The sequence below is a fragment of the Mchenga conophoros genome, linkage group LG10 (genome assembly GCF_057382185.1).
Source record: "Mchenga conophoros isolate Kocher_MC1m ecotype Shallow Benthic linkage group LG10, M_conophoros_male_GT1.1, whole genome shotgun sequence".
In the NCBI taxonomy this organism is placed as follows: Eukaryota; Metazoa; Chordata; class Actinopteri; order Cichliformes; family Cichlidae; genus Mchenga; species Mchenga conophoros.
The window spans coordinates 16,858,527-16,875,116 of NC_140535.1; the positions used below are offsets into that span (position 1 = coordinate 16,858,527).

At 40.4% G+C, this 16,590-nt stretch overlaps 2 protein-coding genes across 4 annotated transcripts; both read left to right on the top strand.

The window, feature by feature from the left end:
- Window positions 1–2,051: 2,051 nt before the first annotated feature.
- Window positions 2,052–8,787, top strand: LOC146565626 (palmitoyltransferase ZDHHC23-A-like). 2 transcript variants are annotated; one of them, XM_085288903.1, is made up of 5 exons: window positions 2,052–2,706; window positions 3,791–3,918; window positions 4,897–5,526; window positions 7,291–7,458; window positions 7,656–8,787. In XM_085288903.1, exons 2-5 carry the CDS (start codon window positions 3,800–3,802, stop codon window positions 7,927–7,929), a joined length of 1,191 nt encoding a protein of 396 aa, XP_085145029.1. In that variant the 5' UTR covers window positions 2,052–2,706; window positions 3,791–3,799; the 3' UTR covers window positions 7,930–8,787. The 2 variants fall into 2 exon arrangements, with proteins under 2 accessions (XP_085145029.1, XP_085145030.1); XM_085288904.1 differs by having other exon boundaries at window positions 7,378–7,458.
- Window positions 8,788–11,064: 2,277 nt separating this feature from the next.
- LOC146565627 (lipocalin-like) lies at window positions 11,065–12,733 on the top strand. Of its 2 annotated transcripts, XM_085287940.1 has the most exons (6): window positions 11,065–11,246; window positions 11,638–11,777; window positions 11,904–11,983; window positions 12,088–12,201; window positions 12,314–12,415; window positions 12,517–12,733. In XM_085287940.1, the coding sequence occupies exons 1-6, from the start codon at window positions 11,154–11,156 to the stop codon at window positions 12,534–12,536; spliced, it is 549 nt and encodes a 182-aa protein (XP_085144066.1). In that variant the 5' UTR covers window positions 11,065–11,153; the 3' UTR covers window positions 12,537–12,733. The 2 variants fall into 2 exon arrangements, with proteins under 2 accessions (XP_085144066.1, XP_085144065.1); XM_085287939.1 differs by lacking the exon at window positions 12,517–12,733 and having other exon boundaries at window positions 12,314–12,450.
- The last annotated feature ends 3,857 nt before the right edge of the window (window positions 12,734–16,590 follow it).

Below are 16,590 nucleotides of genomic sequence, written 5' to 3' on the forward strand. Positions count from 1 at the left end.
TTTGAGCTGTCACTGAAGAAAACGTAATCGTAACAGTAACCAAAGAAATCAGTTTAGACTTGAGAAAAAGAATTGTTGATGCTCACAAACTAGGAGTTGTATATGTAAAGTTATCAAGTGTCAAGAACTGGAATTAGAAGCATAATCAAGGAATTCAAAGAGAGCCACACAGTATTGAACAAGTGTGACTCTGGAAAGAAAACTAGTGAGAAACGTGTCTAAAGACCCCAGAACAACTTCAAAAACATGTGAATGACTTAGCCAAGTTGGAAATTGTAGTCTTAAAGAAGACAATCACCAGAGCTGTGTGCAGGAATGGATTTCAAGACTACAGACCAAGAAAAACTCAACTTTTGCACATGAGACACCTTCAAGCCAGACTGAAGTTTGCTAAGAACCTGGAGAACAACTATCTATACTGGAAGCAAGTTCTTTGGTCAGATGAGAAGAAACTAGAGCTCTTTGGCCACAGAGATGCTGCTTATATTTTTAGAAAGACGGGAGAAGCATACAACACAAAGAAGGCCACCCCCACAGTGAAAAGCAGTTGTGGGAGTATTATGCTGTGGGAATGCTTCAGTGCATCTGGAAATGGAGGATATGCCAGTTTCAGATGCCACAAATCTGAGTCACTTAGTCTTCCTATACAACAACAACCCAAAACATACGTCGCTCCTGGTGAGGAACTACCTTCGAAAGACCAAAATGAGCATTACTGACTGGCCTGCACAAAGCCCTGACTTGAATCCTGTTGAAAATCTGTGGGGTAAACTGAAGACCATGACAGAAGATCACCAAATCTAGAGGAACTTGAGAGATTTACCAAAGAAGAATTGGCCGGGATCGCTGTTATCCTCTAAAAAGGATCGAGAATTGACTATAAGCATCAGTGGTTTTCCATGATGTTTGCAGCAAACTACCTGCAAAGTAAAACGAAAAACTGGTTCTTCTTTTCTCTTTGTCAGTTGACAAATAAAGAGAATTCATGTTATTCTCTTTGAAAGCATCTTAACTCGATATGTGATGCTTTAGTACATTAGAGCACAAATATACAAAATATACAACAAGGAGATGTTGCAGTATGACATTTATTTGTCATACTGCATTATCAGCATCTTAGCAGTTTGCTGATGCACAATCTTCAGCATTCACTGTTGGTTCAGTGTATTTCTCTAGCATTAAACCCTCTAAAATAGATTAGAGTCGCTATCTCAGGTTCCGGGCTCCATTAGGACTAATGGAAGCGTAACCCGCTGGAGAAAGAGCAGCAGCTTTTCTCTGCATTGATTCTGTCCATCCAGTGCAGACACTACCAGCCTATAGCTCATAATGCACCTGCCCCTCTTTCTCTTATTCTTGAATTAGTAATGATTCATGGGGCAGTGTGTGTAAAGAGGACATTAACAAAACTGTAAATGGATTTACTTATGTGCAAGCGAAAGTGGCATGGACTTCCAAGGCATGTCTAACCTTTTGTTTTGCCACGTTGAAAACAGGATAACCATTATTTCATTATTTAAACTGTTCTTAGTAAAGGTCATACTGGCTATTTTGTCTCTGATAAGAAACCTTATGGGTCCTAACGTCTGTCTTTCAGGTTCCAGTGTTTCCCCTTTCACTGAGCTGCAACAGCATTTCATTTTAAAGTTGGTTTATGCTGCAGAGTGACCCAGATCAAGCTCAAGTTGGATAAACTGTCCGCTAAAGTGTTCATAAGCATGAAAATGTGTTGTAACAGATGTGAATAAGGACCTTGGCTCCAGGTGAGAAAAGAGAACTTCCCTGCATGGGTCACTGAGCACACCGTTAGTGTCGGTATCCAGTGTTGTCGCACGAAGAGTGCAATGTGTACAGCGCAGGGCTTAATGAGCGTAAACACAGAGGCCTCCCGTGCGCCTTTGATCCCGCACAAATGCACTCTTCGAGAGTTTTCGGTGGGTGAGCCTCAAGGTCAGGTTGCTTGTGGGAGGAAATATGATGCCAGAGGGTGGGGCTGCCCCATGGATCATCGCTCAGTCTCTCATCTTTGAGTGCCTGTCATGTTTCTCATACGCACCCTCGTTCGGCTCAGCGTGGATTATCAGGGCTGCTGTTGCAGCTTTTGAATACCTCAACACAGCCTCTCAGCTGTGGGCAGAGGTATGAAAAACTCCTGGCTCTCTCTGGCTCCCTCAACCAAATGAGGGAGGGCCTATATTTGCCAAGCACGCCAGTATTAAAATCTAAAATGATAGCTGATGGAAGCTGTAAGGCAGAAGCAGGCTGAGTATCCCCGAGAACGACTTGTGAACTATTTAATGACATGTGAGAAAGATAGTCTTTGGAAATGTGAGCTGGCAGATGCAACACAATATCAAGCTACTTGTCAGGACTTCAAGTTGCCTTCTGTTGGGACGCTTCCACCATGGGAATGCAAGAAATGAAAACCATCTCACTGCACTGATTCGGTGTCGCCACAGCACCATCGGGGCAGGGACATGCCAATTTCCTTTTTCATCACAAATGACTGATGAGAAACTAGGCTGCGCTTTTCATTTTTTCCCCTTCAGTCACTTGCAGAAGGAGCCTGGTGACAAGGGGTCATCTTCTTAAGTATTTCTCTCCTCATTGTTTGCTGAGGATGGCGTAGCTCTCGTGTAGAAACTGTGAATTTTTTTTGAGCCAACGTAGCTTGCTGTTTTTGTGTTTTTGCATTGGAGACAAAAGGTAAGTCAACACAATAAATCTTTTCTTTGTGAGTGTCCCTTATTAACAGTTAACACCTAGAAGTGTTAGATAGTGCTAATTAAGTAATTTCTGAATAATAATGATCTTTAGCAGACAAACTCAGATTGCAATAACTATTTTTGTCTTTAAAATTATTTTTTTCTGGAAATCCCTGTATAGCTATGTGTCAGATGCCACATAATAAGGTTATAACCACAGATACAAATCAGACTAATGTAATAACTCACACAGACAATAACTCAAAGACATCTCAGAGAGTTTAAGTCTTCGGTTTGCTGGCCCAGATAGTTTGTCCCTGCGGACACCGTGGCCTTGTTTCAACAAATTACATTAGAAGCTCTTGGGGACATAATAAGACTGAGAATACTCTGATTATGAAAATTATATTTTTTTTTAAACAGGGATCTTTTAGAGTTACAAGTACAGGTCATGTACGCATTGCTATAATCCGTTTAATACTGTATTTGTTACTCTAATATATAATCTAAATATAAATGTGCTGTTACAGTATTAATAGCATCAACAAGTATGAACACAAATATGCTCTACGTGCTGTTCTACATTGCCAGGTGTCTTTTCTGGTATGTATATTGAGAGTAAAGAAATAGCCAGAGTACTTGGTCAATAAAGCTGATTCTGATTATATTTTTTGTTTTTACTTATCTTTTGCACTTGTTTATGCATATTTTTTGTAATAGGCGTTTAAAACTTTTTGTAATTTCTTGTATTAAAAATATAATCTTGAAAACGGATCCTAGATTTGTCAGCACTGTTGCTAATTCTCAAAAGCAACCTACTTAGAGCCCAGTAAGCTGGGGTGAGAGCTGTGTGTGTGTGAGCATGTTTGCTTTTCTCTGTGCACTGCAAGTTAATTGTGAGGTCTTTCAAGGCCACGTAAGGAAACAAGGAATCAATAAAGGGTCTTTGTTTGGATAGTTTTTATTGATCATGACACGATTACTTGCTTGTGTTTTTTAAGTCATGTATCATGCAAACGCAGCACGCTGTAACTGTGACATCTGTGGCATGCAATGACCTTTTTTTGTTAAATCTCCATCTTTAGCAGGCCATTATGCAATGGCAGAAGTTAAAGCCACCGGAGCCAGATGATCCTATTTGTTGCTGTGAATGCGATCTCTACCAGTACGGATGTTGCTGTGACTGCGAGGATCTGGATGAAGCCTTTAACAGGTATGAAGGTGTGAAGAAATGGGTGAATAAACTAATAATCAAGGAGTGTGTGCTGTATGTGTAGTACTGTTGTTAGAAAGCTACACAAGTAGCCGTTGTTTGTGGGCACTAAGAAAGGTTGGACACAAACCAGATACAAAGGAATCAGAAAATAGTGTGAGATTTTATGCTATTAGTTTATTGGCTTTCTAAAGAAAGCGAGAGGAGGTGATACCATTCTCATGTCTGTCAGTGAAACATGAAACGAATGCCAACAGCTGGATAACAAGCTTAGCTTTAAGACTGGAAATAGTCCACGCACCCACACTGGTTTACTGGCAATGTCTCGCGGCCGAGAAACAGATGAAGTTTCTTTCTTTCTTTTTCTTCTTCTTTGTTTTGCACAGATAAATAAGATCGAGATGAGCCTTAGCTGTGTTGGTAGGGAGTCTACTGACTTCTAATAAAATGAATCAAACTTTCAAAGAGAAAACCAAAGATGCAAATTTACCATATATTTATTGTGATACCTGAATTATTATATTATCATATTAAGTCTTGTAGCAGGATGCTGTTATTTTTTTATTTAGATTTTTGAATTATGTAAATTCTTAATAATTTGCCACAAACAATTAACTTTGCTTCCTAAAATGTGCCAAAATTCACAATGAGAGAGAAAAGGAGGGCACATATAATTCTTTCTTTCTTTTTTTATTCCTTTTTTATTTGGCAGGCCCCTCTTATCGGTTAGAGCGGCTCTAAAAGTTTTCTCTGAGATTACCTGAGAATGCAAAAGTCATATCTTATCTTTCCTATTATTCTAGAGTCAAAGCAAACTATCGTGTATGTCTCAAACCTGAAAAAGCCAACTATGAAATCATTTTACCTTGCATGCAGCTCAAGAACTTGAAAATAAATTCCATCAGTGAAAAGGGAAATGATTAGACACATGAATAAACATTTGTCTAATTATAACTCTATGACCACTGTTCTCTGTAGGTGGCTGAAAGTACCATCTAAAAGTACATTTCAGTCTCCTGTATTTGGTGCCATGGCTGAAAATCTGGAAATTTCCCTGATCCCAGCCCTGCTGATGCTGCCTCTCCTGCTGAAGGTTGCAGCGTTGCACTACCTGCTGGGTATAACCGTCCTGACAGCTCTGCCTGGCCTGGTGCTGTGGTACTACTATGCAACGCACCGAAAGAAGAGACGCACCCTCTTCTTCCTCACCCTCGCATTGTACTCTCTGGCCTACATGTATTACCTCTTCATCACAGAGATTTTACCGCGTGGGGATGTCAGCCAGCTGCAGATGTGCACCGTGACCTCTGGGATGATCTTCACTATAGTCTCTCTTATTCACACCAAGAAAGGCCCAGGATTTGTGACTGCTGCCCTTCACAACTCTCACAGTCAGGAGGATAAAAAGGAGTCCACACAAGTAAATAATGGATCTCTCCAATCAGCAGCCTCTCCCTCAGGGACACCAGCAGAGCTGCAAACCCCAAAGGAGGGCCTCGGAGCAAAGTGGAGCAGGTGTCCTTTGTGCAAAATAATGCGACCACCGCGGGCTGGTCATTGTCGAACCTGTGGCTCATGTGTCCAGCGTTTGGACCACCATTGTATCTGGTGGGTCTGACTTCACGTCATGTTTATATATTTCCTTTGTAAGCAAAGCATTGTGTGTTTAATATTCAGTTCAGTTTGGGTTTATTCAGTTGCCTCAAGGTGTTTTATACTGTAAGGTAGAGATTCTCTCGAAAAACCCTCATAATCAAATGGTCCCTGCTGAGTAAGCACTATGCAATGGTGGGAAAGAAAAACTCCCATCTAAGAGAAGGAAACCCCTGGCAAATCGGGCCCGGGGGCACAGACATCTGTCATGACTGGCTGTGGGGGTATTGGAAAACAAGAGAAAAGGGAAAAAAGAGGGTACATGGAGCCCGGAAAAGCCACAGACTAAGGGAAAGATAAAGCAAAAATGACTTTTTCATCCCTGTCGGTACTGTCACTGCACTGTTTTTTGGAATAATGGAGGCAGGTAAGGAATTTATAGAATAACATGATAATAATTAATTACAATAGCCCAGCCAAGAAGTAATGAATGTATGAACTAGTTTTGTGGCATCATTCTGAGACTGTATGGTTCTAATTGTATATATTAATGTGCACATGAAAAAAAGTGTTACTATACATTTGTTTCATATGCGCATTGAAGGACACATCCTGGTCAAAAACAACTTCCAGGCTTCTCATAGTGTTGCTGAAGGCCCTGATAATGCCATCCAGAGTAAGTGTCTGGTTAACATCATGTTTCTAAGATTTATTAGGGCCGAGTGCATAGCCTCAGTTTTATCTGAATTTAGTTTTAGAAAATTACAGGACATCCACGTCTTTATGTCTTAAACTATTAGTTTCATTTTTAGGCTGTCTGGCAGCATAATTGGTGGTCATGGTGGCCATTCTGCTGAAATAAACAACGAAATTAAAATGAGCTGTTGAATTTGTGGGTCCACACCTCTTGTGTTGTAATTAGATTAGGGGAACAAACCTGAGCAGAAGCTTGGACCAGGGGGACGTCACATTCACAGCTGATCAGCAGATGAGAACTGAACTCTCTTTTACATTTCCCCACACTAGAAAAAAATAGTTTAATTTTACTGTTAGATCATAATTTAGTAAGCACATGATGGGCCTCATCAGGCCATAAACACATCACATGTCATCAAGTTTTCCATAATCAGTTCCTTTTGACAGATTTTGATAAACGTACTCCAAAACTCATGCAGATGGATTTAGATTTTCCTATTAATATTATTATTTTGGGGACATCTACAAATTAGATTTTTTTTCTGCCACACTGAAAGTCCTCTTGCAGAGTGCTCTGCCAAGAGGAAAAACGAATGGGCACTCCAAAATGCTCACGCTCACTCACACACATCCACAGAAATCCAGACGGCAGGGAAGACCGGCAGGGAATCTAGAAGGCCTGTACACAGAGAAAAATAACGTTAGGAGGAAACTCTAGGTGATCACAAGGAATACTTTCAAAGGCTAGGCTACACTGACGCTAGGTAATGTGACGATCCAGCGAGGAAGCAGCCTCTCTTGCCATCTTAAGTAGTCTGCCAGGATCAGTGTGAATGAGCCACAGGTGTGTGTTCAGGGCGGGTTCAGAGGCGGGGAATCAAGGTCCAGTTCCGCCCTGGTGGGAGAGGCGAAGACAAAAAACACACACACCACGACCTCTGCAGATCTTGAGAACCATGACACTTCTAAACTAAATAAAATCTGTAAATGTAGCAGTTCTGTCATTTTATATACAGCATGATAGTGAGATACACATGTAACCTGGTCTCTCTGGTGTTGTGTGTCCCTGTTGAGATGTTGTAGGATAAACAGCTGTGTAGGACAGGCAAACCATCGCAGTTTCCTGCTGACCCTCTCTGTGTTTGTGTTGACCTCTCTGTACGGGATCAGTTTGGTGCTTTGCAGCCTCTGTCCTCATCAGTATCTAATGACAGCGCTCTTCTACTGCCCAGGCGTCTACACTCAGTCTAGGTACAGCACTCTATATGTTTTTTTTTTCTGCTGCAGCCTTGAAATTGAATCACTTTAATCATTAAATAATTATTTCAATTCATCAATGACAATTTTAATTACTGTTTTTGGTGTGTTTTTCTTGAATTTGTCCTGCCAGTATGAGAAGAAAAGGTGGGTTATGTTGCAGTAATGATTTGTTCTCTTTACTTTTACAGCACAGCACTTTGCTTTACCTGTGCGTGGTACAGCAGCATTGTCGCAGGTGGACTGCTTTACCTCTTGGTGGCACAAGTTCTCAATATCAGCTTTAACGTGACAGAGCGAGAGGCTCAGCTGGCTCTGAGGAACAAAACGGGCCAGAGCCGCCTGTGGGGACTCGTTGTTGACACAGGAGAGTATTCTCGTGGCTTCTATCAGAACTGGGTTGAGTTCCTCACCATGACAGATGCTTCAGCTTCTCCTCGGTCCAGCCTTACTGACTTGGTCTAGTTGTACTTAATGCACTCGGTGACATCGTGGTAATACACTGTTCGTGCTGCATGCATGAAGAATTCGATTTCTTTTTTTTTTTCAATACATTCCAGGACTGCGGTACTAATAGGAACATGTTTTTAATGACTGTTTAAAGATGCATAGATGTGTTTGGGGTTTGGATTTTTAGCATCATTTTCTGTTGAAGCTTTTGACCTGGACACATGCAAGACAGTCTGTGGATTTTGTGCCTTTTATAAAATTTAATCGAAGACTGCAGACATTATAGCCTGCCTTTTTATACACGTGCAGAAAGTAAGAAGGAAATATGTTGTCTTTATAAAAAAAAAATAATCTCACTGCATGCAAGTCAAAACAATCTAATAAACTTCAAAATGATACAAAAAAAACATTAAATGATTCTGGAGTTCAAATCAAAGAAGATAAACCAGAAACAAAACTGCCGGATTCAAGACTAGATAGCTGTCCTTTACTAATTTAATATCCAGTAGCAACGTGGTTTGGCCCTAAGATGGCATCAGAGGGAAAGCCAAAGAAAAGCAAATGATCACTTTTGACCCGTTCTGCAGACATGCACTCAGTAAATACTGACACCACTGTACTGGTCAAGTTGGAAATTTAAAAAGAAACAAAGATATATTAAAACAATTAATAAGAAGGCAAGAAAAACGAGTTATAGAAGGATCTGCATCTGTGAGAAGAGGCCTAACTAATACAGAACAAAGAGGCTAGCTTAGCTCAGTGTAAGATGTTAAAATAATGTCTAAAATATGTTGCATGTGATGGTTAGAGCAAGAACAAAGTTCATCACCTTGGACACAATAAAATGTGCGTTTTGTGCCTTTCTTCTCTGCAGTGTGCTGCATTATTGTGTGTGTTTTTTAACGAATGTTTTTTGGTCATAACTGTCTCACGGTGCCTTCAACACTGATCTACAAATCTAAACACACATGCCAATCCTTTCTCTAATTATTCTGTTATAGATAATAATTTATGTAAACAGTTAAATCACTGTTCTCAGTCATATAGTGTGAATTGAAAATGAAACCCCATCTATTCTACTGTAATTTCTAGTCTCAATTTTCATTTCACACTGTTCACTAATTAGCATTATTTCTCATAATCCACATTTTGGGTGGAGCACATCAATAAATATTCTTATACCGATACATTTCTTCCATTTGAAGGCATATTTCATCCCTGTAACTTCAGTGCCAGCACTTTTAGCTTTTCCTCTGCTGCCACCCTCAGGCCACTCTGTGCTTAACATTAACAAAAACACCCAATAACATTAATATTAAGTCTGTTGCTCAGTCAGTTTGTGATGTGTATCGATGTCTTGATTCTAGGTTTAAGCAACCAGTCTCAGCAAGGGGTTAAAGTAAGTTTAAAAATACAGTTTCCTTAAAACAAATAGAAATCAAAGAGGGGGGGGGGGGGGGGGGGGGGGGAATCTAATCACAAAGAAAAATATCTGTGTCCCTTCACAAAAGAGATGAGTTGGTGGGCTGGGGACAGTTGTGGTTGCTTCCTTAATGGCAGTCCTCCCACAGCTACCACTATGGGTTGAGTTGGTATCACACTTCATCCTCAGTCAGCACTGCCTTGAGATTTGGGCCACAGGAAACATGTCTGCACCCAGAAACACAGAGGAATGAAATGTGTTTGCTCCTTTCAGTCGGTTCACAGCATGTTTAAGACATTTGAGGGAAGTCATTATATCACTGGAAGACTTACCAATATTAAACCTATTCAGCCTTAAATGAGGGAACAAAAACACATAAAAGAAGATTGTGTTGGTGTGTCCATCACTAGTGCCAAGTGCACATAAAGAGATGAAAAAGGGGGATAAACAACATAATTTATGCATCATTTATAGCACTGTACAAAGTGTTAAAGTGAGGCGGAGCAGATGTCGATCAGTTGTCCATCAAAGTCTGGCATTTTAAAAATAGGATAATTTAAAATACAATTTTAAAAAATGTCAGCAAACAAACACAAACTAACGCTTACTCAAGACGACTAAATTAGGACAACTTCTTCATTGTGAGCATTTCCCAGGGAGAGAAAACAATGTGAGACACCTTCACTCAAAGTAGGCAACATCACCCACTGCCTACAATGCAGGCAACAGCAAATGGAGCTTTTGTATAGCACAGGAGTTACATTAACACCTCCTGCATCTTCCATGTGAAGTATGGGAAACTGCTGCAGCCTTCTCACAACCAAAGCATTCACAAAGTGATTTGTAATCCTTTGTAATCTTTGGGAATGATTTCATCCGGCAGCCAGCACGCTAACTTGCTGGGCTAGTGTTTCCCTAGCAGTCAGAGGTTACCAGGGGGTCACTGACTGGCATCTGGCCTAAATGCAACAGTAATTAGGTCACAAGAAGGTAACCCTTATGTTTTAACCAAATTACCAGAAGGCCACAATCTGTGGGTAGTGATCAAACAAGCAAGTTCACTCTGGACCCAGATAGATGGTGGATGGATGGTGTGACACTTTCATTCTTGTCACATAAAAGGTTGTTAGAAGAACCATTGATTACCTTTTGTAGTGAACAAGAACAGATCAAACTTTGAGATTCTTCATCACTCAACAGCAGTGGAAAAAAGATTCCACAAATGTATTTACTTATTATTGTTAGCTTATCCAGGGAATCATTTCAGGTTACTACACAGGGAAGCGTGATTAGGAATCCAGTTTGCGAGCCATGTGTTTTGTCTGTGCGCGTTACTGTCACATCTGCTGACAGCTACATTTGATTCTGTGGTCTCAGTCGCAGAAAGCGCTGGAGTTTAGCCTTGTTTACCACTGTGGATTCAGTGTACTTTGTTTCAAAACAGATTTTTTTTTGTCTCCACTCAAGCTGAAATTTAATTACTACTTTATTTGCTTTCCAATTCTCTGACATCCCAGCTGATTTGTTATTCAAATTTTTGATTTGTTTTTGTGTGTTTCTCCTGCCAGCTGTTTGCTATATACCTCTCATATGGTTCACTGAATTCTGCCTTTGCATGGTTGTGAAACCATGCATGCAGGTTCATGTGGTGAACCCATCCCCGAACCCGGGTTTTGTCTAGGTGTGTGTGTGTGTGTGTGCGCTGGCCTCGAGGGAAGAGGTAATCTCCCTCGGCTATATAAAGGAAGTCAGGCAGAACCTCAACAGCACACTTCCAGATCTTCATCCACACTCTCCCACATCATCATCAGCAGCCATGCATTTACTTCTCACTCTGCTGGGAGCTGTGCTCTCCTCTCTGATGGTTTCTTCTGAAGTCCAACCTCAGGCAGACTTCAATGTACAGGCGGTAAGACAAATGGCTACATTAGTATGTTTTATTTTACAATATTTATTTCTATGATCATTGTATTTATTTAATTCCCTATATCGTTTGTAAGTCCAGCAGCAATGCATGTTCAACTTGCTTATATGGTTTTGGCTTTTCACTTTTTGACTTTTGTGTTTCATGCTGTGATAAATCTTTTGTTCACTGCCTTCATAAACAAAAGCAATGTAGCTGTCTTCAAAAACAAAGAAAAAGAAGAAGGCGCACATGAAGTGTTTTTTTCCCCTCTGTCTTCCAAAGCTTACGCGAGTTATTAAAACACACTTTTTTGTAAAGGTGATCACAGAAAGTGTTTCAAAAACGCTTCAGTAAAGTTTTCAACTCCCGATGCTTTCCTCTTGTGTGCCCACAGATGGCAGGTAAGTGGTACCTGATTGGAATTGCCACTGATGCCCAGTGGTTTGTCAGTCACAGAGCCAGCATGAAGATGGGCACGGCCATGATTACCCCAACTGCTGACGGGGATCTGGAGATGTCATATTCCAGTCTTAGGTAAGTGTGAGGGCATGAGGACAATGGACATTTAAATAAATAGGAATATATATCTATATATCTGTATATAAATATATATGAAAGACAACATGTGAAAGAATTAATGTTTTAGTGATCTATTTGCAGCCCTAATGGCTCGTGTTGGAGAATGAACAATCTGGCCAAAAAAACTGAGATACCGGGAAAGTTCACATACACAAGTCGGCGTGAGTGCACCCACACACAGAAGCACGATTTAACGATCTAGTACATTTGCCTTTTCTGCTTTCATAATTTCATGACCCCTTTTCTGCTGCATTCCCTTTGTCAGGCTGGGGGTATCTCAGTGACTTGCGCATGGTCGACGTGAAGTATGACGAGTATGCCCTGATTCATTCCATCAAAACAAAGGGGAAAGAAAGCTATGTTGTTAACAAACTATATGGTAATATGGCATTTATCTCTGATTCTACACTCTGCTCAATCCATTTTAACCTGTTCTGCTGGTCGGTAAAGCTATACCTGCTGCAGCAGATTTACATCATCTGTTTTCACAGGGCGTGGTGTGGACCTCAGCGCTGAGGTGCAAGAGAAGTTCATTCAGTTCTCCCTGCAAAGCAGCATCCAGCCTGAAAATATTGTCATCCTTCCCAAAAACGGTACTTTTACCTCTGAGATGTTTTATTTAAAATAACTGCAATCAAGAGTGATGTTATGCACTGATCACTTTTCCATTTTCTTTCCCTTTTCCTCTCTATAGAGCAGTGCCCAGCTGCCTAACCTTGTGTCCAGGTGATCATCTCACCGAGGAGCTTTCACTGTTCTGAAAATCTCACGTCGATGACCTGAGACAGTTTGCTTTTTACTTTACTATCTCTGCTCTTTCGTTATTAAGAGAGCTCATAATATCACAAAATTATATTCATCACTTTGCATTTATCCACCTGCTGTTATAACCACAGAATTAAAAAGTATGAAATGGCTAAAATCTTTTGATTTACTCAATTTTTAAACTAATACTTTGAATTACATCCATAACAGCACAGCTAAAACCTTCTTTTTATCAAGTCTTTGTATCTACACACTTTGCAAAGATTTAGATACAAAAAATAATAGAAGAACCTGTGAATTAAAAAAATATAAAATATACATAATCACAGAAGATGACCAAAACAATGCACCAGTGTTCTGAATTTGTATCTACAAACATGCAAGTTTCCCTTTCTACAGGCAAAAGTACGTAAGTAAGTCGAGAAAACAAGGAGTTCAGCCCTTAATTTTAAAACAGCAGCAGCAGATATACTGTTCATCTTTCATTTAGACGAGACAAAGCAACAGGGGTGACAGACTTTGACCATTTTGTCACAGCACACAGAGTTTATTTGAATCCAAACAAAACACCCACCAAGTCCGAAGTAGATCAGATGAACTGTCGACCAGACAGACAGACAAACATACAGATTGCTTGAGCCATTAGTGCGACAAAACTTCATATATTTGTTTTCCAGGATTAAAGATCTATTATAACTGGCACGGAATGCAGGCAGGAGAAATCATTAACAGCAAAACACGTTACTAGTACATCTCCTCAGCCTAGTGGTGTCATGGTCTCAAAGCTGTGCAGTAGATAAAAGAATCTGAGGGATGATACAAAGGTGACCAAAGTTACAAACAAATCCAGCTGTACTGGAAATGTTTTCAGAGGTCCAAACTCTTTGGCTTTCTGCAGAGCAAGAATGTAAGAAGTATCCAAGCTAACTTAACTTTAGACAACATGAGGAAAAATGCCTCTTCCCAAAGTTTCCTACAAGTATTTGGTTTATATTTAGAGAAGCAAAGGCTCTTCATCCTGACAGATGTTCCCTGGTGGATCTCTGTCCTGTGACAGTGGCACAGTATAGTGTATTATAATCAAAGCCACTTCCCTAACCAATTTTTAAAGCTATTTAGCAGATGGACAAAGTGGATGTAGACTCTGTCTGCTGTGTACAAAAGGTTATATGATTAACCACATAGCAGATACTGCACAACAATAGTAGCAGCAGTTCACACAAAGTAACACAGTGCTCAGTGTACTGTAATATTAAAACAGTTGACAGTCTCGACCTTAAGATTTCTATTTGCTGTAGACTAAGCCGGGACAATTAACTTGCCAAAGGACCACTGATTAAAGTTTACTCTTAATAACAGTAGCAGTTTATATGAATATATTGTTTATGGGTGTTTTGCCTACTGGTGCAGCAACAGTCCAGTGCTCCTTAGAAAAATGAACTACTCGTGCCTAAGCTAACAATTTCAGTCACACCGATGTCTTTTATTTACAGAGTTAGCTTAGCGACTTAGCTTAGCAAGACTTTATTTGAAAGTTCAGGATTTTTTGTTCACACTGGCAGCACATTCGGCCAGTGAGGTTGGTTCAACGCCCTTTCTGACCCATGAAACAGCAGAAAATGAAACATTCTCATTTCAACACCCATTTGTTAGCGTTAGCTATTCTGCTGTTTTTCATGATGTCACAGCTGAATAGGGTTGCCAACCGTCCCTTAAAAAACGGAATCGTCCCGTATTTCGAAACAAAAGTACACGTCCCGTATTGAGCTAATAAGGGACGCACTTTGTCCCGTAATACAGTGAGAATCAAAAGTAGTCTATAAATGTTTATGGAATTAACGCTTTGTTTGAAAACATAATTCCCAGCCCCTCTCCTGCTTTGTGACCAATGAGCTGACAGCACACTTATGACAATTCGAGTATGACAATTCAGATTACCGCTCATCTCATTGGTCGAGGAAAGGTCGCTTACGGAGAAAATACCGGAAGACAACAGATGACCACAACAAGAAGCATGGCCAACAGGGAAACAAACGCCGACACTGCAGTGCAAGTCTCGGACGACAGTACACCTAAAGCTGGGCAGACACTGTGTGATTTTTTTCAGTCACGTTATTCAGCTCCTGCTCAAACTGCACGATTGACTCGCAGGGGTTAGAAGTTGGTAGGTCACGATGCAGGGTTTCACACTATACGGCCCGATGCTCTGATGCGACCTGAGTGCTCACACTGTGCCTCCATAACATGAAGGTTATAACAGAAAATCTGTCGCTCGCTCTCTCTCTCTCTTTCACTCACACAGACACACCACCACCACCAACTTTGCTAAATTGCTAATGAAAAACATTGATCAGGCAGCTGTGATTGAGCAGCAGTGTAGATCCAACTATTTTCACGGTTGTTGTGGTCGTGATAATTTTGTGAGGCCACATCGAAAAGGCTCGGATGAGCTTTCCAAAGTTCTACAAGTTGTGCCTCCATCGCTGGTGTCCAGATCACACGCTGCACAGCCGTGCTGCTCCGTCTTTTTCACAGACGTTTACGTGTTTGCGCGTGAGCAGTGTGAGCGGCTGTGTCACCACAGCCGCTTCTCGTTACCCCACGTATACTAAACGATGCACGATGAAGGCCAAAATCGGGCCGATCACCAAATCGGTTACACGACTCAAAAATCGTCTCAAAATGGGCCAAAAATCGCACAGTGTAAGCCCAGCATTAGAGCAGCAATGTTTGTTCGCTCAGAGAAAGAAAAAAAGGCTGCAAAAGTACAGGGAGGAATGGGAAAAGGAAAACACCTGGCTGGGAAAATGCACGATAACACCTTTAAAGCGCACTGCACTGTGTGCCGGCGCACTTTTTCCATAGGCATGCTTCTATTGGTGGGCACATGAAGAACATGAGGGGCATGAAAGCTCGGGGAACCCTTTACCAATTTTTTGTCCGCCAGGCCAAGGCAGAAGCAGATATGGTATGTAAACATTGGTTTGTTTTTTTTAAACCCTCTGGTTAAGGATATGGGCATGTGCAGTGAATATCAGCGCTATGTGGCCAGAAGTGTGATAATATAATTTATTTTGTGTAATAAACAACTGCAAGGATAGATGATTACAACAAATAGATGACTAATACATAAAAGTAATACATATTTTAATAATGATGATGAGTTATGATGCGTAATCATGGGAACAAGTGGGTTTACAAACAGGAGCAGCTGATTAGCTTTAGAAAAGCTGAAATAATACCTCAACTGAAGCCATTTGTACTAAATGCATATGTGCACTGTTACAAGAATATTTTTCGTTCTATTGTTTTCTATTAATTTATATAATTTTAAGTTAAGCAGGACAGTTCTTTTAAAGAAAGATTTACTTATATTCTCAAAAGTTAAGCATGACAGGCTTCTGTTTAAGAAAGAGACCTGTTTTACTGTGTTAATGTTTTCATTTTGAGCTAAAAATAAATGGCTAAATGATCATTTGTTTCACATATGGTCATATCACAAAGAATATGCATCTGCTTAAATCAAATTCAAGTCAAATGGTTAAAAAATAATTTCACACACAAAAAAAAGAGCTACAAAATTCACCACACTGGGAAGGGTGAACTGGGTTGCCCGGCCCTGGCCACGAGGTGTCCCTTATTTATTTTTCAGGGAGTTGGCAACCCTACAGGTGAAATGAAATGATAGTACATTTACTTTGCTTCCTGTAGGAGTGATCATGTCATGTGAGACCGTGTATTACTTATGAGGAAAGCCAACTTTGGGATTCCTAATCAGTCAGCTTTGGAAAAAAAATGTTTGAACTGTGTGTGAACAAAGCTCTTCTTTTTACTCTGGGGATGGTACACACTGCACAGTAGTTTTTAGACAAATGAGGGTAAAATGAGACATTAAAGCCTTAAAAGACAAACCACATGTTTGAAGAAAGCATCTCAGGTTAATATCTCTGTCAGGGCGTGTGTTTTGTCTCTGCGACTGTCGCAAATGCTGATAGGTGCATTT